Source organism: Notolepis coatsorum (assembly GCF_963971535.1).
Source record: "Notolepis coatsorum genome assembly, chromosome: 11".
In the NCBI taxonomy this organism is placed as follows: domain Eukaryota; kingdom Metazoa; phylum Chordata; class Actinopteri; order Aulopiformes; family Paralepididae; genus Notolepis; species Notolepis coatsorum.
Genome location: NC_140175.1, coordinates 53,136,000 through 53,161,852, shown reverse-complemented (window position 1 = coordinate 53,161,852; position 25,853 = coordinate 53,136,000). Strand labels below are relative to the sequence as shown.

Sequence of the window (25,853 nt, the reverse complement as noted above, 5' to 3'; positions counted from 1 at the left end):
CGCTGCCTGCTCCCGCTGTAGTGTAGCCTCTTGAGTGCTTCGAGTTACAGCCGTGCTGACTGCCTGAGTATGCCAGGGTCAGTGTGCCAGGCGGCATGCTAGTGGGGGGAAGGGCCCGCTCTTGGATGGGCCCTGTCCGAATACGCTGGCGATGTGGGGGGCGGTGTCACTAGTGACCGCCTGGTGAGGTCTTGATGCTGTGGCGTCATTGACCTCTCCGGGCCCCCTTTTTCCGGGGGACCCAGTCCCTTCTGGGTCTGGGTCTTCCTTCGCACTCCGCTGCTACGGCCTTGCCACGGGGTTGAGTTTGCTCTTGACCCCGTGATTTTGGGGGCGGTAACGAGGTTTGTTCCTTCCGTTCGTTCCCTGGTGGCATGCGGGTTGTGCGTGTGCGTAGTCGTGGGGTCAAGCCACGGTCTGCTCACCCTGTGCGTTGAGTTGCTCGAGTTCCTCTTCGCACGTCGGATCCGTCTCCCTCCCGTCCTCCAATAGGGAGGGTATCCTCCATTAGGGAGGGTCGGGGGGCTCGGTCCTCCCCGGTTCTGATGGTTGTGGGGGGCCTCAGTGGGGTACATTTGTCGAGCTTCAGCTCCCGCTCAGCTCCCGTTGTGCAGATGACGCTAAGCGGAAGCTAGTACAATATAGAACGATAGTGACGCTCAGCGTCTAGACGCCACTGCGGCCTTTAATCTTGCCTTGTGGTGAAAGATTGGGAAGGAGGCGAGTGTGGGGCCACACACCTGCTTATGAAGGTAGCGGATAGGGGTGTGGCCAGACGAATGTTGGTATGTAAAGGTACATTGTGAGTTTTTATTCAGTGCATATGCACGAAGTGAGATATGTGCAGATGACGCTGAGCGTCACTAGTACTCATAGAACTACGGTTATATTCATAACCTATCGTTAAGTGTCTTGCTCAAGGACACTTTGCCAAGCTGCCTGGGAGGACCGGGAATCGAACCGGGAACCTCTGGATTACCAGACGACTGCACTACCTCCCGAGCCACTGTCGCCCCACCATGTGCATGTGCACTAATATCTTTGGCCTTAGACCATAAGGGTGACATGTATGAATTTTGAAATTGGCTGTAGTTCCCCTTTACGTTTTTAGAGTCCATTGTGAAAGTGAGGTGTCAAGATCACTCTGTGAACCTTCCCTTGATACATGAACCCGACCTCTCCCCACCTCCAAATCCCCCACTCTCATCCTTCTCTGAAATCACATCATCCGACCTATCCACCATCATGACTGGCATGACTCAGTGCCGCCTTCGACACCATTAACCACTCCATCCTCATTATCTCGCCTCCAGTCCACCATTGGGATCACTGGCACTGCCCTCTCCTGGATCAAATCATATTTATCTGACAGACACCAATTCATCTACACCAACAACTCCAAATCCCCCATTGCCCCAAGTTCAAGTTCAAGTTTCTTTATTAGTTGTTTATATAAAATGCTTCTTTCTGTTTTGCTCCAGAGATTGTGCTAGATAAAAATAGATAAGTATAAAAGAAGTATAATAAGTATAAAATAGAAGTCAAGTACGTAGACAAAAGTGTTCAATATATACATATATACAATATACAATGCAGAGTAGAAAAGTAACTGAGTTACAATACAATATACAGTACAATGCAGAAATTGGATGAGTAAGTAAGTAAGTAAGTAAGTAAGTAAGTAAGTAAGTAAGTAAGTAAGTAAGTAAGTAAGTATTTATAAAGCACCTTTCATACATGTCATGTAGCTCAAAGTGCTGTACACAAACATAAGCATATATAACGATAAAAGCAATAAAGTCACAGTGATCAGTTAAGATCAATGTTAAAAAAAGAAAACGTAAAAAAAAAAACGTAAAAATGAAAACAGTCATTTGCGGACCAGTTTGGGAGAACAGTTCCGCACAAACATGTCCGTTCAGTAGCAACCGGAAGTAGGAAATGCACTAAACCAATGCACTTGTACAGTAGGTAGCAATGTCAGCTCTCATAACGTTAGTATAGTTACGTTTTTATTAGTGGTCGCGTATTGTATGTACCCGTTCCCTCATCTAAAGAGTTGGGTCCATAAGGCTTTTCCAAGCCATAGCGTCTTTGTGTTATGTCTCATAATGTTAGCCAGTTAGGAAGTAGGAAATGCACTAAACCAATGCACTTGTACTTGAGGTACAATTTAGGTACAATTTACAGTAAGGTGTAATGAAGTATGAGTTGTAGTGCAAATTCTTTACCAATAAATATAAAGTGTGTTAAGTGTCTAAAGTGAGTAAAGTGGGTGCTGCAGTGAGTTGTTTGTTTAAAGTGAGTGTGTGCGTGTGGATGTGTGTGCTGTGAGTGTATTTGATGGTTGTTACATAGTGTTATTGTCATTTAGCATCCTGATGGCCTGAGGATAGAAGCTTCTTCTGAGTCTCTCTGTGCTTGCCATGAGACTCCGGTATCGCTTGCCTGACCGCAGCAGTTCAAATAGGCAGTTGTTTGGGCTGGAGTCTTTGATTATTCTCTTAGCCTTACCCATGCAGCGCTTGTTGTAAATGTCTTGAAGAGTGGGAAGCCCCCCTCCAATTGTGCGTTCGGCTGAACGGGCCACTCTCTGTAGTCTGCTATGGTCTTGTGCGGTGCTATTCCCAAACCAGGAGGTGATATTGCCAGTCAGGATGCTCTCTATTGTGCATGAGTAGAAGTTCTTAAGGATCTTCTGACTCACTTGGAACTTCCTTGGGCGCCTAAGGAAGTAGAGGCATTGCCGTGCCTTCTTGATAACACTGTCAATGTGTGTGGTCCATGTCAAGTCCTCGGATATGTGGACTCCGAGGTACTTAAAACTGTTCACTCTCTCCAGTCCCCCACGGTGTCCCCCAGGGTTCAGTACTTGGTCCCCTACTGCCGCCCCAAACTCCACCCTCATCACCTGCCTTTCTGACATTAAAATCTGGATGCAAAAAAAACTTTCTGAAACTCAACTGTGACAAATCTGAACTGATCATTATTGGCCAAAATTCCCACCCAGGATTTTTCAGTCAACATTGACGGCTCCATTGTCACCCCCTCCACCCACGTCTGCAACCTAGGTATCATTCTCAACCCCACCCTTTCCTTCCTCCTGCATGTCAATCAGATCACGAAAACCACCTTCTTCCACCTCAGGAATATTGCCCATCTACGCCCCTCACTATCCTTCTCTGCTTCCGAAACACTGACCCACGCACTTATCACATCCCGACTGGACTACTGCAACAGCATTCTTTATGGAACATCCACCAAAATCCTCAATAAACTACAATACATCCAAAACTCTGCTGCTCGCATGCTCACCTCAACCCGCCGCACAGACCACATCACCCCATCCTCCACGATCTCCACTGGCTCCCCATCATGTATAGATCAGTTAAAAATTCTACTCATCACCTTCAAAGCCCTCAACAACCTGGCCCCTCCTACCTCTCTGACCTCCTTCTCCACCACACGCCTACACGCTGCCTCAGGTCCACAGATGCTAACCTCCTCCAACCCATCAGAACTAAGCTCCAGACCTGGGGCGACAGGGCCTTCGCTGCAGCTGCCCCCACCCTCTGGAACGCCCTTCCCAACCATATCTGTCATGGAGACACTCTTTCATCATTCAAAAAAGCCCTCAAAACTCACCTTTTTACCCTTGCTTTCAACCCATGAACTCCTTCCTCTCTCACCTTTTTTTTATTTCTCTTTACTAAAAATGTATTGTATTGTATTGTTTGTTTTGTAAAGTGTCTTTGAGCATTTGGAAAAGTGCGGTAACATTTAGAATTGATTTCAAGGTCCTCCTCCTTACAAAGCACTAAATGGAACAGGACCAAGCTACATTGCAAATTCTCTAGTCAACTATGTGCCTCCTAGAACATTGCGATCATCTACTACTGGTTTATTGAAGGTTCCAAGCCACAGTCTAAGGAAAATCGGGGATGCAGCCTTTGCAAACTATGCACCAAAGTTATGGAACACACTACCTATGGACATTAGGGAAGCTAGATCTCTTAATATTTTCAAAAATAAGCTAAAAACATACCTCTTCACCATAGCCGTCTAATAATAATACTAATAATAATAATCTTCATTTATATAGCACCTTTCATACACGGAGTGCAACTCAAGGTGCTTAACAGAGACACGTCTTCTTTAAACAAGTCAAGAAGAAACAACACAATAAGTCAAGAAAAAACAAGAATACCACAAGGTCCAAAAAATTATAATAAACTCAAAATAAATAAATGAATGCATGCATGCATGCAACACTCCCAGACATACCCCACGCGAAGGTAAGGATAAACTCACTAAAACCTAACAATAGGAAAAAATGCACCACAGGCAATAATACACTCCGCTGTTGATTGTACTCTAGCACTATTTTACTCTGTCCATTCTATTGCATAATTTTACTATCTATTCTATTCTACTATTTTATTGCACTGTATTATTTTACTCTGTCTATTGCTTTTTATTACAGGTTCAAAACTGTCAGGTATTAAACTGTGTGGGTATCAAACAAGAGACTGTCAGGCTTTAAAACTGTGTAGGACCCAGGCCTAGAACTGCGCCCTGAGAGGGAGGTTTGCCCTGGGTGGGAGGTTCAAAGTGTCAAAGTGGGTATAAAACAGGTGGGAAGACTGTCAAGTTTTAAACTGTGGATACCAAACAGAGAAGGCAAAGACGACTTTGAACTGTTGAACAGTAATCCAGAACTATTTTATTGCACTGTAAAATATATATATATTTTTTTAATCTATTATATTCTACAATTTGATTGCACTGCACTATTGCACTATTTTACTCTGTCTATTTTATCTTACTCTTTTTATTATTGTCTATTTAAAACTGAATCAAACTATAAACAAGGTGGCCTGTTGGGATGTTAGATCCTAATGTGAAAAACTGTGATTTTATGTCTGCATTTTATGTTCTCATTTTATGCCTGTCTTTTTTCTGTTGTGAAGCACTTTGAGCTGCAGTTTCTGTATGAAAGGTTCTATACAAATACAGTTTATTATTATTATTATATAAATCCGATGTATTATTATTACTATTATTATGAATGTTTTCTTCAATCACCTGTATGTATGTGATGGGATCCAGGTTCATGGCTTTAAGCTTCCTGGTTCTCTCTTTGTCTTTCCGGAGGTCAGTCTTACAGCCAATCAGGATCAGCGGAACATCTGGGCAGAAGTGTTTCACCTCCGGGGACCACTGCACCACAAACACTCATTAACATTAGATTGAAAATAAAAATGTCTCTTAGAAATATACCAGGCACTGGTTCTGATAAGAATAAATGTTTCAGTAGAGTTCCAACAGCTTGGGCCCAAGTCTATTTCCTGTCAGCTATCAAGGAGGGCCAAGCTGCAATGCCGGAACTCGTCATAATTTTTACACATTGTATGAGTTAATTGACTTTGAACTTTAAATATAATTGAACTGAAAAACAAGAAATACATTTAAATAAATAAGTAGAAAAATAAATAAATAAAACAAATAATAACATATAAAGATAATAAATAAAAACAAATATCACCAACTATGTTGTAGTGCACTCACTGCCACAACATACTGCAATAGAAATTGAAACTTGATTAATCGCCCAGCCCTATGTAGCAGTATGTCAGCTATTGTTTTAGCAAACACTGCAACAGGAAATACATGTGGACCCATTTAGAATGTTTATATTGTCAAGATGTTTATATTGTCAAGTTTGAAAAGGTCTATCTCATGGTTCTTGGTGTGATGTGATTTAACCTGTTAAGCCGTAAGGTCCCCTTATAAGGGGACCCTGCTTTTCTTTATCATAAATCGATCAATAGAGACCGTATTAGATCCCCATGTGGGGGATTATTGGAAAGCCACACTCATTGGCTACAACCCTGTCCAAAAATGTTTAAGATCGCCAAATGATTGACGGAGCGAGAGCCCCGGGAGTCGGGGGTGGTAATGTGTACTTTGGCGCACGCCTCACATATCGGCATGTAACTCGAGAACCGCTGAACGGATTTTGTCACCTGAAAGGGCAATCGATAGGCAACAAATAGGGCTTTAATTCTATATATTTGTATTAAAGGAAATGCTCACCCGAGCCGCTAGAGGTCGGCAAAGTGGAATCGCGAATCGTCCTCATGAGGGCCCACATGGATGTTAAGAGGTTAATGGTTCATGGACCTACGCAAATAAAATCTCTGTTTGCAACCGCACCAAGTCTATCCAAGTTAGAATCTTGCACCGCATTCATATTACCCCTGCCCTTAAGAGTAAAATGGATCCCAATACATCCCCACTCTGCTTTAAATGCAAGATAGAGACTGGAAACCACGTCCACTGCTTTTGGTCCTGTGTAAAGCTTCAGAGCTATTGGTTCGACATCGTAGAGGAACTATCTGACATATCTCAGACCCCCATCGAACTGGATCCCCTCTGCCTCTTACTAGGCCTCCCAGATATTCATATTGCCAATTTCAAACATAAGAGACTGTTCAATCTGTTGACATTTGCTGCTAGGAAGAACATTCTGTTGTTCTGGATTAAGGACGAGGTCCCATCAAAGAGGTCATGGCACAACATTATTATGGACTCTATTCCTTGTGAATACATCACGTGTATGCTGCACTCCAAGTTGGACACTTTTTATGAAATATGGGACCCATATCTATCTCATATTGGACCTGCGCTATCCACCACTGTACTCGCCGGATTTCCCCATTACTCTTAGCCTCCCTAGAGATCACTAATGTCTTGTATGTAGGTGCTCTGTGTCGTTCCAGATGGTATCATAAGGTATTTAAAAGTACATACCTATTCGCACACACATACACACACACACATACACACACGTGCACACTCACACATATAAAACATGCACACATAAAACACACATGCACACTGTACTAAACGCACACACATAAAACACACACACAGATATAAAACACACATATACGAAACAAACGTACACACTCCACACACACAGTCTGTATCAGTCCACTGGGTGCTATCATTGGCCAGGAGCCCACTCCCTAATCGCCACTATTGCTATACATACATTGTATAACATATGAAGCCATCTGAGCCATGTTTTTGTTGTTTGTCCTTTGTCATGTCTGTTAACACTATGGAAGTGACTCGCCAAACAGGAAGTGCTCATCCATATTTCGTCCGGGCACTCGCGATCGTTAGCAGGACTCTATCTCGACACACTGGATAATCAATCACTTGCCCTAACTCAATAAACAACGTTATTTGGACATATATAGTATTATACAACCTGGAAATGGTTCATCTAGATCAACATCCCATAATAGAAAACTGTCTACTCCAAGCTGATCGCCCAACGGCCCGAGGAGACTGGGGTAAGTTTTAGCGTTTATTATTACCGTGTTCGATATAAACTGATCTGATGATCATATGACCCACACTAGATGAATCATCTAACGTTGCCCACGGAATTATAAACGACCCCCCGCCCATCCGGTCAACATCAGATGATAAGTAGTAACTTCTAGAACCACCTCCAGTTGAAATTTTTTATCTGGCACCGATCGCTATCAAACTGTATTTCATCATCGATATAATGCATTTGGGGCTATAAATCACGTTCTGAAGGAAGCTGCAGAAAACGATAAAAACATACTTATACTTTAGACCGTATTTTAGTATGAATATGTGAATGAAAAAGTATAACGTTGCTACACCCTGAACAATATATATAGGACATTGAATGGGCCATAATAATGTCAATTTAGCAATACAATTTAAAAAGTTATAGCCCTGCAAAGAAGGGGAACTTCTCCATAGACAAATAGAGCTGGCGAGGAATGATAAATTATGAATTTAACCATGGCGATCAAAGTGTTAATGTACTTTTATAGTTTATATTATGTCTTTATTATGCTTATTGTCATTATTGTTGTTATTGTTGTTAGTGCTAGTGTTGTTAGTGTCTTTGTTATTAAGTCTACTGTATTGTGATGTCTTGTTCTATGTATGTTTTGAAAAATAAAATAAAAACATTTATATATAAAAGAAAAATAGGTCTACTGTATTGTGATGTCTTGTTATGTATGTTTTGAAAAAAGAAAATAAAAACATTTATAAAAAAAAAAGAGGTTCATGTTTTTTTTTTGCCAAGAATAAAGGCCATAACCCTATCAAAACAGCAGTCAACGTGTATATTTTCATTTTTACCGATGTTTTATACGATTTACCGAAAATAAGAATTTATCAAAAAAATGCTAATTATATCTCTTTTATCGTAAAACCGCAAGGAAATTACTAAATCCAGATTTAACCCTGCCATTGGAAAGAGGAGCCTTTTCCCTATCCATAGATGTATGATTAATAAGGTCAAGGTCAAGTTCAAGGTCAAATATGAATTTATAATTAAAATCGATTATAATTTATTACTGTATCTACAAATCCTTCTGTTTAATCATCTTCCCTTTATTCATTTTCTTAGATTTCTTTTACACTTGATCTCAAGAAGGTGGTACAGTACATGAGCTCAGTGAGCGAGCTCGGTGGTTGCACAATTGTAACATGGTGTTATTCACCGGCACAGATGCAAAAATAAATCATAATTTATATTCTCCTTTTTTTCATTACAATTTACTCAAGCTTAGTAACAGACACAATATTTCTGACACTGGAAATACACACCCCCAGATCCCTAGATGTTCCTAGATACCAAGAACATGCGAATTGGCCTTGTAGAAGTGGAGTAATCTTCCATTTACTTAGGCATGTACCTTTAGGCGAGATTTCTGAAAATAGGGCTACAGCTTAACATGTTGGCTGACTCAGCCACACCAGTGCCAATAAACCACCATAACATAACCTCAAATTGCCTCAAATTAGAGGCAAAGACCCATGTTTGACAGTGGAACGCCATCCAGCCCTCCTTTATTTATCCCGAAGGAAATTCAACACTACAGGGATAAATAACGACTTTTTATTCTATTCTATTCTATGCAGAAGGCTGGACGACGATAGGAGTGTGACTAATGAAACGTATCTTATTCCAATCACAGCACACTTTTGAAACAATGACTAAAATAGAAAAGAAAAGCTACTTGGCACGCCCTCAGGTGTGTGCAGGCGTGTTCCTTGTGTTTGAGGCTGGCACTCCCGCCCTGTGTTTTTGGGTGTCGAGGTTTGTTCCTTGTATTTAACCTAGCACTCCTGTCCTGTGCTGTCACATGATCTGTCTCTGACCACATTCCTGGTGTCTTTATCACACAGTGTGTATTCAGGTCCATCTGTTGTGTTGACATGGCCCTGGTCACAGAGAGAGATCTAGCACAGTCTGTGTTGGGTTTTCATTCTCACCACCAGGGTCAAAGTTCACATCACTGCTGTCAGACAAACACTACTAATTACTAATTATTACTAATACTAAATATTTACTATCTTCTTTGTATAATAAAACACAAGATACTTGTGCCCTAATGAATGATAAGGATAAGCGCTCAATGAAGAATCCCACTCCCATTGCCAAAAGAAAGTCTAACATAAATAAATACCTATACTATAAATACTTATACTATGGAATTACACACTACAAATGTATTGCCTGACCCATAATCGCCCCCAAACAGCATTGCCAACTTCTTCAACTATAGTAATGTAATGTCAAAAATGCATGTTCATCAAATCTGAAAAATAAGGCTGTTTTACTTGGACTTATTCCTGAAAGAGGAACATAATCAAAGTCAAGCTCTAACAATCATCCACCAACGTAAACTCCTATTTAAACATCTGAGGTGAAACTACTGATAAGCAGCGATGTCACGCGGTTCAGGTTCCCAGGAGCCCATGATGCACTGGAGGCAAAGCAGCATCACACAGCTCTCTGAAGGGCACAAGCCTTTCATTCATCCATTCAATCTTGATTTCAACTAAAAAAGGCATCAAGCGAAAGCCTTGTTGTCGAGTATACATAATAAATACATGATAAATACATAATAAATAAATTATAAATACAAGAAATATACAATAAACAATACAATATACAATAAGTGCAATCACAATCAATTAAAACAACTGCAGATTATGGTGGAATGGTTGGTGGTTAAGGGTTTAAACTGACCATACGCTCTCAGTTTCAAAAATTAATTTGTGTTTTAAATAGCGTCACATTTTAATTTTGAAAATCATCACAGTTCCATTATTTCGTTCCCGATTTTTTTATTTAGGAGAGAGCGATCGTGTTCACCTGATTGATTGATTGATTGATTGATTGATTGATTGATTGATTGATTGATTGATTGGAATGTCCTAGCCTAGAATATAGGAATAACAAACTCTAGGTCTATATGATTTATTAAATTGTAGTATTCCCCTTAACCCTTTCACTACCACACTACAGAAGGTTAACCTTTCACTACCACACAGTGTGGTAGTGAAAGGGTTAACCTTCTGTAGTGTGGTATTGAAAGGGTTGACCCTTTGTTGTGTGGCAGTGAAAAAGTTAACCTTCTGTATTGTCGCAGTGAAAGGGTTAACCCGTTGGTAGTGTGGCAGTGAAAGGGTTAAATCATATTAATTTGCTGCATTCCCCTTTAATACAAAGCAGTGCACCAGCTCTTACCTTAATGAGGACATTGTCGAAGCTGGTAGGGTTGGTGACGTCATAGCAGACCAGAATCAAGTTGACGTTCTGGTAGGAGAGCGGCCGCAACCGGTCGTAGTCGTCCTGGCCTGTAAACATACACCACAAAACACACTTATTATAACAATCATATATAATGAAATGTCATGAAATGTTCTTTTTAGCACTCAATTTAGTCTTACGGGCAGGGGCGGAGCTTCCTACAGGCGATATAGGCGGTTGCCTAGGGCGCCACCCAGAGGGGGCGCCAAATAATATTTTTTTTTCTTTTTTTTTAAATAATGTATTTAAAAAAAAATTATCATTTTAGATAAAAATATTTTTTGAATGGCATTGCAGGATATAAGCAGTAAACACACAAGCTGTGGCCGCCAGAAATAGATGACGCAATGCGGCAATCTTGAAAGAAATTAGTAATCATGCATTATGTAAATGCCCATAAAGGGGCCTAGATGAAAAAATTCTAAAAATCTAAATTCAATCTGCAATGGCGTCGTTTTCAAAAAACGTGTTTAACATGGGAGTCAATAGGGACGTTTTTTTACCAAAGGGTACACCGTGTGCAGTGTTTTTTTGCAGGGCAAAAAAAATTAACTATAGAGTTAAAAAGAAAGAAAAAAATGCAGACTTCATCTTTTGCCCCAGAAAAACGGCCTGACTTAATTTCAGGGGATATGCAATAAATCAAGACAAGGTTATCCCAAGTACAGTATGTACAGTATCTACAGTTGTCCCAGGGGTGCACAAAGGCTAGTCAGAGAAATGTAGTCGATTAACTCATTGGTTTAGTCTCAGTCGACCAAGACTTTGTTAGTCGATTTAGTAGATTTTCATGCTTTTTACCATGCCGAATGTGTTATCTGCTGAGAAATTATGAGGACGTCTCTCATAAGCACTAGATTTAAAGAGGTCCTTCTGCGTGATTGCATGTGGAAAACTTGACCGATTTGTAGATGAAATCCAATAATCGATTAATCGACAAATTCTATGACTACTATTTTAATTAATTTGAATTTCTTTAGTTGAGGAAACATCCCTACAGAAATGTGTTATTTGTCAGCATTCTGCTGTGAAACCAACAGAACTCTAACTCTAGCCACAAGCCAACTAGCAGTACACCCATCCGTTTTAATGATGGTACGCTGTTGTTCAGTTAACCGACGGTGCCAATTAGAAACATTTCCCATATCATGACAGGGACTCAGAGAAGAAGCATAACAGATAACCATTCCAAATATCAAGGTGTCCCTTTAACTGCTATAAAGACAACACAAATGTTTATGACATGTTTATAAGTAAAAGAGGAGAAGCCAGTATTGAATATGTTCTGCTTTCAGCAGGCTGAATGTAAAGCGAGAGCCATGAAGGTACACAACTAAACCACTTCCTGCCACAATGCGACTTCCTGTACCCCAGCGGTCCAGGCTGCAGTGACAGTTCCACACAGATAATCTGCTAACTTTATACTAACTCATAGTAGAGACGCTGACGAGATGTCATAGAGTTTCCTGGACGGGACGCAACTATAGTTCTTTCTTCTAAACAGGAAACAGACTTCGACACTTTGACCGCTGGTTCTGTTGCCATGCCAACAGAACGATTATTCACAAATTGAGAAAAATAAATGGTATGAATGAGGAGCTATATGAGGAACTAAGTTATATGATAAAAAGGTGTGGGAATAAATGTTATTTCAATTGATAGAATCAAAGGTGGACATTTTTTTGAGAATCATAGTTCTAGTTACCTGGGTTCCATCCTAGAGGCTAATCTTTCCTGTGACAAAATGGCATCCAATGTAATAAAAAAAGTCAACCAACGAACGCGATTCTTGTACCGGATCTCCTCTCTGGTAAACAAGAATACCCTGAAGACTCTAGCAGGAGCACTCATTCAAGGGTACTACGACTATGCTTGCACCTCATGGTACCAAAGCACCTCAAAGGCACTAAAAAACAAATTACAAACATCTCAAAACAAGCTAGTCAGACTACTACTTGACCTGACTCCTAGAACCCACCTCACCCCTGCCCACTTTGACAACCTAGGATGGCTTAGAGTAGACGACAGAGTACAGCAACTTGCAATGGGCCTGGTCTACAAGATACACTACGCGACCAAGGTACCCATGTACATGTCAAAATACTTCCCAAAGGTCAGTGAATACCACGATCACAACACCAGAGGGAGCTCCACAAATCATGTAAAACCCAGATTCGGCTCAAACAAGGGACTAAACACGTTTCGCAATTATGCCACATCAATGTGGAACGCCCTGCCTAAAGCTGTAAAGGAATGTGAATCACTACCCACCTTCAAAAACACTCTCAAAAAACACCTATGTGAGACTGCAATTCGAAACTGGCCCCTACAAATGTCCTAACCTAGTTGTACAGTAAATGACCAAGTAAGGCTTTGTCAATATTCCAATGTACAGTGTAAAATGTGTGTGTGTCCCATACCCAACCCCCCTCCCCACCTCCAATGTACAGCCCTCACCCAACCCACCCAACCCCACCCCACCAACCTCCTCCAATGTACAGTTTCTACGCCAAATGTATATACACTCCTTTTCTGGACACTTTTGTATCACAAACAGTACTGTATTTGCAAATCTGATATGTCATAAATGTATAGATGTAGCAGTACTGTCTATCTGTATGTCATGTATGTCATATATGTTATGATGAATTGAAAATGGGGGACCCTGATGTAAACAAGACGAAAGTCTTTCTCTGGTCTGCATCCCCTTAACAATTGTATTGAGATGTACTGTACTGTACCCATTCTGCAATCTGTTAATAAACTTTTCAATCAATCAATCAAGTTATTTACTGAATGTGTCATTGAGAGGTGTTGAAGCCATTCTGAAAGGAGACTTGAATCAGGTCTGATACTCGAATCCCATCACGAAAACACCTTGCTATCAAAACTCTCATACCATGTAACTAGACTTGAACCTCCATACTCCATAACTCCCATTAACGCTGACCTGGTCAGTTATGCCTTGTGTCTCTTATGTCTTGTACTAGTTCAGTTATGCCTCATGTGTCATGTCTCGTATGTCTTGTACTAGTTCAGTTATGCCTCATGTCTCTTATCTCAAAACAGCTGGGGGATGCATTTTTTTCAAAATGGTAGGCTTGGGGTGATTTGTGCCAAAGTGCCTGGGTTAAGTTGTGCCAGATGTTCTGTTTGTTAAGTTGCCCCAACTTATAATTATTAACTATATTACTTTATTGTATTTTATTGTTATTGTACATTGTATTCTTACAGTTAATTTGAGACCAAAATCCATCATGCCACGCAAACGGAAGACAGACAGGGTTTCAACTCCTCTTGAGAAGTTGGAAAGAGCAGTGAAAGAGGTGCAACAGGGGAAGACTATACGTCAGGTTGGAAAGGAGATGAAGATCTGCAGGATGCTTTTACCGCTTTTGAGATTAAAATGATCTGTTTTACTTCAAATGATCAATGGCACAATTTACCCCAGTGTATTCTCTCTAATGTCACAATTTACCCCGCACCGGGGGCAAGATGTGCCACAAAACCACTTTTTTTTTCTAAAGCTATATTTCTGAAACAGTTAAGATCCAAAGTGATTGTCCCCAGGGATGCACAACATCCTAAACTATATGTACATATTTTAGTTGGGGGCATTACTGTAATCCCCTTGCTTTAAAGGCACTTTAAGTAAAATATTGGCACTACTTACCCCACTCTCCCTACTAGTTCAGTTATGCCTCATGTCTCTTATGTCTACTAGTTTTATCTCTACTTATACTGTACTTGTATTTCTTCTTATTCTTTTTTTTGATCCACTTTTTCTCCCCATTTTTCTATTTTTCTCCCATCCGAATTTCGTATTATCCAATTCTTCCCTCCCCTGTCTTGAACGTTGCTAGACTATGCCTCCCACTGGTCGGTTGTAGTGAGGACAGAAGCCTTGCATCATGTGTCCCCTCTGGTACACGAGGAGGCAGCCTGTCGCATCTTTTCACCGCAGCAGCTCGAACTCTCAGTGGCGAGGAGTAACGCGTGGGAGGCTCACGCTGCTTCCTGCTTCCGCCGCACCGGCGTCACCAAACCGACCTGTGGGAGTCGCTGTCCACAACGTCCAATCCCCACTAACCGGCTTTCCCACCCTCTAACACTTGCCAATTGTGTTAGTATGAACGACCGGCCAGCCGGTAGCAACGCCGAGAGCTGGGCTTGAACCCAGCGTCTCCTGCGTTAGTGGCGAGCGCCTTGCCCACTGCGCCAATAAGCCGCCCTATTTCTTATTCTATGTCTACAGCTGTGTTCTATGTAGCTAAAAGTCGTGTGTTGATGCTTGGGTGAATTCTTAATGTGTAAATTGGTAACTACTTGCCAGTACCGCTACATGCCAATAAGGTATTATTATTGCTTGAGTAACTGATGGTGAATCAACGGTTTGTAAGTTCCTCATTACTTCCTAGTTATTATAACTGATGATCTTGTCATGTCATGGTGTTGAGTAGTAGTTTGACCTGTGCACATTGACCTTTCAAATATCTAGTTGTTTAATTTTACCAGGCAGGAGTCACATAGTGAGAAAGTCTTAAAATCAGCAACAAAAGTAATTTGAGAAAATGACTCTCTTCTCTCTTTTCAGGGATGGTACAATAATGTAAAAGTGCTTTACTGTTACGGCTGCCCTGGATTTCTCTGCAAAACCATCTTCATCGTCAATGTCTTCAACTACAGAGGAAGTGCCAATGTTAATTCAGAGATCATGACTCAAAACGATAGGTTATGTAGATAACCTAGTTATATTAGTATAGGCTAAGCGTCCCGCTCTGAGCCTTACGAGATACTCATATCTCCTGTGATACCTAATGTATCTCCCACGAACAAAAACACATGCACCCCACCTGTATGGGGCCCCGCCCCTTATGGTGGCCACCGCCCATATAACCATGACTCTGGTCATGAAACACCCTTCCTCGCCAAAAACCCGTCCCAGGAAAAGACCCCTCAAGAGGGAACTCAGGGCGCGCAGAGCGGGACGCTTAGCCTATACTAATATAACTAGGTTATCTACATAACCTATCGTTATATATCGTATAGCATCGCGTCCCGCTCTGAGCCTTACGAGATAATGGGGAAGAGCGGGCGCGAGACCCGACAGATGTACCCCCTGAGGACCCGTAAGCCCACATCAAGGGGTGCGGGGAGCCCTGTCACCCCACCCTTCCTAACGAAGGGGGGGCGCAGTCAACTCCACCTGAATGCGAACAAGAGGGAGCCAGAACCCCTTGAACACACCGTACAGGCGGAACCACGTGTGACTCAACACACTGCGGCCCATACCCATACACTCCTGCTACCCGACCAAAGGACGGGAAGCAGGAAAGGCCACAGACCCCAGAACCGCCTGGGAGACAGAACCCCCGGTCATGTCCATGAGGAAAAACCTTACAAAGGAGCCCGGGGAGGACCACGAAGCTGCAGCACAGATGGCCTCCACCGAGGCCCCACCCAGGAGAGCGGCAGAGGCAGCCACCCCACGAGTGGAGTGCGCCCTGACGCCCCCAGGGGGATCCTGCCCAGCCAGCGTGTAGCAGAGGGTAACACCCTCGCACAACCAATGGGACAGGCGCTGCTCCGACAGTGCCTTACCAGCACGAGCCCCACCGTAACAGACAAAAAGCTGGTCGGTAACCCTGAAATCCTGAGTACGGCTGAGGTAAATCCCCAAGCACGGACCGGACATGACAGGTGAAGGCCCGCATCTAACTCACCAGTGTGAGGAGGAGGACGAAACGCCTGAACCACAATATCCCGGGAGCGGAAGGAACTCCGGATATTCTCAGGCACGAAAGCAGGATTAGGTCGCAGAGTGACACCGCAATCGGTCCGAAAAGACAGGCACTCTGGACGTACCGAGAGAGCACAGAGCTCACCTACGCGTTTAGCGGAAGTGACAGCCAGAAGGAACGCGGTCCTGAAGGACAGCTGTCCCAACGGCGCCCGCTCGAGCGGCTCAAACGGGGCCAAGGACAACCGACCGAGGACCAATTGAAGATCCCAAGTCGGAGCCAAGGAGCGTTGCACCGGCTTAACGCGTCGAGCGCCAAGCAGGAAACGCTTCACAAGAGGGTGGCTGAACAAGACATCCCCTCAAACCCCTCATGATAGGAGGATATAGCTGCTGCATATACCCTCACCGTCGAAACCGACAGTCTATCAAGGAGAGACTGGAGGTAACTAAGGACAGCAACCAGGGGGCAGGAGACTGAGTCCTGGCCCCCCGCCTTACACCACACTTGGAACATACGTCATCTGCCCGCGTAAGCACGACAGTGGAGGGAGCATGCGCATTCCAGATGGTAACACCATCAGGATCAAGAACCTGCGCCCCTCAACGTACCCGTCCCAACAACTGACCTAACAGATGTATGGGGAAGAATCCCTGGCGGCACGGCATCGGTCCCAGACCTGCCTGGCCATGTCCAGACGCAATCCTCACCCGTCAGGATGAGGGCCGCCCCGCGACAGTACACCTGCACCCACATTCTCCCTGCCGGGGATGTGGGGAGCCCTTAGGCCGCGCAGATGGAGGACGCCCATAGCCAGCCGCCCGCCGCCTGGTGCAGACAGGGGGAGCGTACTCCTCCCTGTCTGTCGATACACGACACTGACGTCGTATCGTCCGTCCTGATCAACACCATCTGTGGACCAGAAGGACCGCTTTCAACACCAACACATTGAACGTAGCGCAGACCGGGCAGCATGGTTTGCCAGCTGCCCCCTACTGCGTTGGCCCGACGCATCACCAGCGAGGGAGGCGTCGGTGAAAACGCGACGTGAGACAGCGCCGTAACCGTCCTAGGACGGAACCTCCCGAGCGTGTTGACAACACGCTCCGAGATGGATGCCCATAGCCCTCCAACCGTTGACTGGGAAGAGGAATACTCTACATCCAGTCTACAGCAACCCCAGGCTGGTAGAGACCTGCCTGGTACGAGACCTGACGATCCACCTTGACCGCGAAGGACCAGAACGTCATCAGGGCAGAACACTCCGTAACCCCGGATGACGCAGAGGCCCCAGTGCGGCCTCCACGCACTTGGTGAAGATGCGGGGAGCCAGAGAAAACCGAACGGCAGCCTCTGGTACTCATACGCTAACCCTGCAAAGGAAGCGTAGGTAAGCCCTAGGATGGAAGATCGGGGATGCGCATACGCATCCTACAGGTCTATGGAGGAGAACCAGACCCCCACCTGACAGTGTTCAACAGGTAGGAGACGATCCAAAAAATGCTGAACCTTCCCATGGGACAGGTCCAGCCTGGGTCTTACACCCCTCCCTCCCGACTTCTCGGGCAGAGAACACCGGGAGGAGAACGCCACGACGATGGCTTGCTTCGTCCACAGAGATTGGATCTCGTCGACCAGAGCTGTCCCTGCTGGAGACCCCGACAACAGGGTCTGTACCAAACCTGAAAACGGGTGGGGTTGTGTAAACACAAGTCCCCGCCTCACCATTCTCTCCATCTACCTCGACATATGGTACTGCCGTAGTCATATGTGACGACACTCCCAACGCACCCGCCGTCACGTGGCGCAGGTCCGCCAGGAACTGTAGATAGTTGGCCCGGTCCCCCCCGCTGTGCGAAGACAACCCTGGAATCGTGCGAGGAGCGCGTTCCGTGTCGGAACACCTGACCCTGACACCACCCACGAGGCAATCGCACCCAAGGGGGAACCCCGACAGAAAAGGGCCTGTCTGATACGGGGGGCTTCCGATCAAAAAAGCCCCCCCACTGAACACCCCTCCAGAACATGCTGAAGGAGTTGTTCTGCAGCCGGACATGCAAGGTGTAAGGCCCCCATGGGTTCCTACACACCGTAGCCCTGCAGTGATATCACTACCACCCCAAACCATGTGAGCTGCGACCACTTGCCAATATTCCAGGAGTGGGAGCACCAACATGATACCTGGCCTGGCGAAGGCGAGGCCGGGGAAGCCCGCACTGTGTGCCTCAAAAGGTTTCGAGCCCCCCTGCTGACAACACTTAAGTTGACAGACGTAACACCAGGCTCAACCAACACAGTTCAAGGTGTGGGAGCCGCTTGACAGCACAACATTCTCACGGACAGACCCAGGCTCAGCCATCAACTGGGTGTCAGCCCCTGTCTCCATGAGAAGCGAAGAATGGGGCCGCATACGCTTCAATGAAGGTTCGCGGCCCGCAGCCAAAGGAGAACGCTCAGAGCCCCGCTTCTGGGGATACCAGAGAGAGGATTGAACGGGGAGCGGGCTGCTCGCGGCAAAATGACGACGGAGTGGTTTACCAACACCGAAATCACCCAAAATGGCCGATCCCTCGGCCGCCAAGACTGTCGGCCTCGCGATACCCTGTCGATTCTCCAACCAGGGCACCACTGGCGGGGGAAACATGGCCGCCTGTCGAGGGCCCCGTCATCGCCGCTGACGAGGCCGTGCTCTCTCTTCTTCTGGCTGCGCGGTGTGAGGCGGTGTAGGGCCTAGGACAATACCGCCCGCGCTCCAGCAGAAGACCAAAATCCCCTGCGGAGAGGGGAACCCTGAGCGGTTATAGCTTGCGGCTGGGTCAAAGCTAATAACGTCAACATCCTCGACGGAGTGGTTTACCAACACCGTACGCGATGTGTCGACGTCGGCCGGCCCTCAAGGCCCCTCCACCAGACACCATTTCTGTAATAGAAAAAACACCAATTCGAACACAGTTCTAATCGTTGCCAATTCCATACCGTGGCGGTACAAGCCTTAACAGCCCACCAGCCACTCGCCAGGCCGACCCATGGTGTCGGCCGGGCGGGGCATTGTTTCAATATATCAAAAACAAAGGACTGACGTTAACATGGAGCACCAGTGGTGATTGCAAACAGCACCCTCCACTGTGGTGTGGACCATGAAAAGGTTAAATGAATAAAAGAGCTAAACCACAAAAACTGTAGAATGAGCAAACCCATACACACAAAGTTTAAGGGGAGACGGACCAGACCCGTCTTCATTTAAAATATTCACAACAGAACACCAGCCCTAGTTTAGCCCATTTACCAAAAAAGGTAAACAAAGCCCCCCCCCCGCACTACTCCCCCAGTATACCGATTGACCGTCAGTATGAATGGTTTGAGAGGAGAGAAAGCTGTAGCAAGACAGACCTTCTCATAGCAGAGTGACAAAATGAAACAATAGCCCCCTACACAGGGCCGCCCCAGGAAATGGGGGGCCTCGCGTCTAAAAACGCACAGGGCCTCACATTTCTCCCAAGCGGCCCTGCCCTTATACTACTGCAGCCTAACGCCAGGCAATGTGGAACCCAAGACAACAAATGCCTGTGCACAGACACGCAACATGTTTACCATGTCGGCTGGACCCATAGCCCCACTACCCGACGCCAACCCAGATGGGAACACCGTTCAACAAACCCCGCCGGAACACAAGGTAATACCTGGCTAGAACCTAGCCACGACCTACCCCGTTGTCAACCCATTTACCCGAAAAAGGTAAATAGAACTCAAAACCCCACAACAGCTACCGACTGACCTTCATTGATGAACCGGGCAAGAGGCGGGAGAGTGACAACATCTCACGGCGGAGACATTAAAACAGCATAGCAATTAGCAGTAGTGATAGCATGCGGCAGTAGCGATAGCATGTTAGCATAGCTTTAGATGTTTTAGCAGCACGCCCAAGACAGCTTGGAAACCGTTCCCTGCAGAGAACGTTCACCAAACCATCTTGCCCCTGGCGCCAACACACAACAAGGTTGTGTTAACAACACAAACCAGCATTACTAACACTAATGCCCATGCCTGAAGACACAGGGCCTACCTGAGTACAAGCTGGCCCGACAGCCAGCCTTGTACAGCTGAACCTCGATGTGCAGTCATCAAACGAGGAACATCACAGGCCCGTCGTGTCGCCGAAAACATGCGTCGAAGATGCCAGGGGCCAGCAACCTCCGGTAAGCTTCCAACATTATTAATCTTCCTTAATCTTTTCATTCCGCTAGCTCGTATGGTGCACGCATCCAACACGCTGGGACGAAAATAGAGGAAGGGTGTTTCATGACCAGAGTCATGGTTATATGGGCGGTGGCCACCATAAGGGGCGGGGCCCCATACAGGTGGGGTGCATGTGTTTTTGTTCGTGGGAGATACATTAGGTATCACAGGAGATATGAGTATCTCGTAAGGCTCAGAGCGGGACGCGATGCTATACGATATATAACCAATGTTACTAAACCCGTGGTGGTGCCTAAAAATGATGGAGATGAAAACCATGATGACTCTCTCTGCAGATCTACCTCTACCACTTCCTCTGGTAGACTGTCTGCAACAGCAACATTAACACAATATACTGTAGGCCCTAAAGGTTTGAGTACTTCTCTTTCTTTTGTTAACCATTGGTAACCACTTAAAATAAAAAGTCTAATTTCTGTGCAGCGGTAAAGCAGGCAAAACACTGGAAAGCATGATATTATTGTTTACTGACTTGTTTAAGATGGTGGCTACCTACGCGTTCCTCGACCCAGGCAGCCACGTCACTTTCGGCACAGAGAAGTTGATGGCAGCGCTTAACGTCACCGGCAGGAAGACAAGTATCCTGCTAAGGACCATGGGAGGCGAGCAGGTCGTGAGCAGCCAGATGGTGTCTGGTTTAAAAGTCTGTAGCTTGGATAGTGACAACTTCCTAGAGCTACCCAACACCTTCTCTCAGAAGTCAATACCTGCTTGTAAACAGAACATCCCACTGCAAGAGGAAGTCGATAAGTGGCCCTATCTCAGTGAAGTGCAAATACCGAAGATCCAGGCGGAGATAGGCCTTCTTATCGGGACTGACGTACCCAAGGCAATGGAACCATGGCAGGTGGTATCCAGCGTGAAGGAAGGGCCGTACGCGGTGAAAACACGATTGGGCTAGTTCGTCAATGGCCCCCTCAGAGGAGAAGATAGCCATGAAGCTACCAGTGGACTCATACAAGTCACGTCCAACCGCACATCCGTGGCCACGCTAGATGAACTTTGGAGTCAACAGTTCAAGAACGACTTTCCAGAGTGTCAAGACGACCGGTTTGAGAAGTCGAGGGACGACATCCAGTTTCTGGAACTGGTCTCGCAGTCCGTGAAACTTACAGAGGGACACTACAGCATCGGCCTACTAGTGAGGAACGCAGTCTTCAAGATGCCGAACAGCAGAAGAGTAGCTGAACAGCGAGCTCTCAACTACAGCTATCTGCTACAGAAGAGTGATGACGACAAGCTTCATGTTGCCTTCGTCATGGCGAAGGCGAGAGTGGCCCCGCTCAAGCCCCTCACTATCCCACGCATGGAGCTAGCAGCCGCTACCATGGCAGCGCGCATGGACAGGACCTTGAGATCCGAGCTGGAGCTCCAACTAAACAAATCTGTGTTCTGGTCCGACAGCACCACTGTGCTCAAATGCATTGCAAACAGAACCAGTAGGTTTCACACCTTCGTAGCGAATCGAGTGGAGACCATCTTGAAGCTGTCAGAAGTAGGACAGTGGCGGTATGTAAATACTGCAACAAATTCTGCTGACCACGCGTCGAGAGGACTCAATGTGGAATCATTCCTGCGCAATGAGACTTGGATACAGGGGCCGGAATTCCTCACCAAGCCCGAAGAGGAATGGCCTCAGAACCCAGAACACCATGGGGACCTAACCACGGAGGACCCAGAGGTAAAGAACGCTGTGGTCAGCGTGACTGCAGCTTAAGAGCAGTTCGACACATTTCAGCAGTTCCTGGAATATTACTCCAACTGGAACCATCTCAAGAAGGCAGCCGGTTGGATGCTGAAGCTTAGAAGCACTCTGCTGAGGCTGTGTCGCCAGAGGAAGGAGATGAATGCTTCGCTCACACAGTCTGAGGTACAGACACAGATGGAGATCTTCAAGGCAAGCCTGGAGAAGACCAACCTCACTGTGGAGAATATAAAGGAAGCAGAGCTCGAGATCTTCGTGAAGAAGAAGCTGCATGAGCCGGTGGTAAAGACCGTCCTCCTACGGTGTGCCATGTACTAGTGACCTCTGGCACCAGGTATTGGTTATCCAGCAGCAGAGACACTTATCAGTTAAACTAGTGTTTGGTTTAGCTCCTTGTTTTTTAGTAGTTAGTAATTGTCTCTAGATTAGAAGGACAATTAGGGGCCGGTGTAGGAGCCAAAGCTATATATTTAGGTTATTGTATTATATGAATGTTTAATATTGATTGGATTTAGATAGTCATTGAACCGTTGTTGTAGAAGCAGAAACCGACTTGGTGGATTTATATTGCTAGATTATTAGAATTCATATCATTTAGACTAGTGTCTTATTTATGTTTGAACACTAGGGGGCTCACCACCTCCATTACAGCCCCACCTCTATAAGTAGCCTAGCTAATTATTGTAATCTCATGCACCTGTTATGATTCATTTTTCCTACCTGTCTCACCGTTTGGAACTGACAAATGGAGCAATTGACAACTGTTCTGATTTAACCCTTCATTCACCATCATTCACCTTTGGACAACAATAAAACCCTGTAAACCGTACCAGCAGCAACTTGGGACATTCCATATTTACATCACAAACTTTGGTACTGAGTAGATAACTAATTACGGGTGCATCGTGGACGCCTGTCAGCACATCGAGGAATGCCACTACAGTCGTATTTGTCATAATAGAACATTCTAGAACATTTGTGATGTCACGGTATGATGTCATGGTCGAACATTCTAGAACATTTGTGGTGATGTCATAGCCGAACATTCTAGAACATAGAACATACTATAACATTGGTGATGTCACAGTATGACATCATGATAGAATGTTCTGGAACATTCGTGATGTCACCGTATGATGTCATAACCGAACATTCTAGAACATTTGTGTCTCTATATATAGTCCACAATTCTCTCAGAGCAGGGTGTGTAGCCAAGGACTGAACAGGACTGAATGGATGGACTCAACAACCAAGACTGAAGCCTGCATTTCTCAACCAAGGTGTCAAGCCTTCCGGTTTGCTGTGGAAAGAGCCAGCAAGTGGATTTACGGCTTTCCAGTGTGGAGGAATTTTCATGTGTTGAGTCGGCGGTGATTTTGGAGACTGGGAAAATACAGTTTTCTTACCTTGTAGTAGTGACGTGAATATTTAGGAAAATAGATTTAGGACCACTTCTATAAAGAAAGACTTCGCTGTGGAAGAGAAATAAACCATTTGGATATCTTTGTTTTACACTGGAGCGGCTGTGGACATTATTTTTCTTTATCAACGAACGTACTACTCACGAGTAAGCAATTTTAACCAGCAGAGTGGAACGTCGGCCCTCATACAAGTAATAAGACACCAAATTATTACATTTCTGTTTATATATTTCTCATAATCAACACATAGCAACCCTTATTTTGCACATGGCAACCGTTGTTTCTTCCAACATGGAAAACACATGACCATTCTAAACATTCCATGCAAGGTTTCTATGAATAACAATAGTATGTGCAGTGAGACTTTCAGTCATTTGGAACGAGGACCGTGCAGACTGAAAAGAAGAAGACATAATGTCTCCACTAGCCAAGGTTTAGCTGTGCTGTGGCCTTGTCTCCACTAGCCAGGGTTGAGCTGTGTTGTGGCCTTGTCTCCACTAGCCAGGGTTGAGCCATGCTGTGGCCTTGTCTCCACTAGCCAGGGTTGAGCCATGCTGTGGCCTTGTCTCCACTAGCCAGGGTTTAGCTGTGCTGTGGCCTTGTCTCTACTAGCCAGGGTTGAGCCATGCTGTGGCCTTGTCTCCACTAGCCAGGGTTTAGCTGTGCTGTGGCCTTGTCTCCACTAGCCAGGGTTGAGCCATGCTGTGGCCTTGTCTCCACTAGCCAGGGTTGAGCCATGCTGTGGCCTTGTCTCCACTAGCCAGGGTTTAGCTGTGCTGTGGCCTTGTCTCTACTAGCCAGGATTTAGCTGTGCTGTGGCCTTGTCTCCACTAGCCAGGGTTGAGCCATGCTGTGACCTTGTCTCCACTAGCCAGGGTTTAGCTGTGCTGTGGCCTTGTCTCCACTAGCCAGGGTTTAGCTGTGCTGTGGCCTTGTCTCCACTAGCCAGCGTTTTTAGCCCTGCTGTGGCCTTGTCTCCACTAGCCAGGGTTTAGCCGTGCTGTGGCCTTGTCTCCACTAGCCAGGGTTTAGCCGTGCTGTGGCCTTGTCTCCACTAGCCAGGGTTGAGCCGTGCTGTGGCCTTGTCTCCACTAGCCAAGGTTGAGCCGTGCTGTGGCCTTGTCTCCACTAGCCAAGGTTGAGCCGTGCTGTGGCCTGTCTGGCACACAGTGAGCATCTCCATTGTCTTTAGAACCTGGCCAAACCTTTGCTGTACCCTGGCTGAGACAGCCACCTTTTTACAACCTGGCCAAAGATGGCTGGGACTGTTGTATGATCATGGTTTAGCTTGTGTTGGTGTGTTGTTGGTGTGGATTTTGAAAGGTTGCCAAGCAACCAGAGAGTTTACAAGAAACACAATGGAGACGCAAACCGAACCATATCATACCAAACCTGGCCATGGCTAGTTCCAGCCAGGCTGAACATAGCTAATGGGGACAAGACAATATACACATGTCCAAAAAGGTTTTAGCAGGTGTTAAGGGTATTAAAAAGGAGAAAAGCTCACCTTCAGTTTATTTAGAACCTTATGTTGAACCACTGTGTATCTACATGAAAGCAGACCATTTTCTCCTTTTCAAACATGTGGACTAAACAATGTAAACATACATGGAACACTAAAGCGGAAGTGTGTAAAGTAGAATAAGCATGTAATTCAATGGTCGAGTCCACGCGATCCCCATTCCAACCGACAGATCATTTTACTCAGTGCACCTTTAATGCTTGAGTTGAGCACAATAACCATCTTGATGATTGTATGAAATATTGTATTGAAGATAGAAAGATTACCCCCCCCCCCCCCCCGTTAGCAGGCCATCATTGACTTCTGACCTGCTGCGTTGTTTCCTTATCTGCCCGTTCACTCACACACACACACACACACACACACACACACACACACACACACACACACACACACACACACACACACACACACACACACACACACACACACACACACACACACACACACACACACACACACACACACACACACACACACACACACACACACACACTGATCAAAGCTGCTATCAGATTACACCTGAACCTCATCCTCTCACTTTGGT

The 25,853-nt window shown here is 45.4% G+C and overlaps 1 protein-coding gene across 1 annotated transcript in view; it reads right to left on the bottom strand.

The window, feature by feature from the left end:
- rhof (ras homolog family member F) overlaps positions 1–25,853 on the bottom strand; it is a 40,971-nt gene that overhangs the window by 5,709 nt on the left and 9,409 nt on the right. Inside the window, exons 4-5 of the mRNA XM_084324526.1 lie at positions 10,601–10,710; positions 5,086–5,220 (exon numbers count right to left, since the gene is read on the bottom strand). Of these exons, the coding sequence (XP_084180652.1) occupies positions 5,086–5,220; positions 10,601–10,710 (245 nt within the window). The remainder of the gene's footprint in view (positions 1–5,085; positions 5,221–10,600; positions 10,711–25,853) is intronic.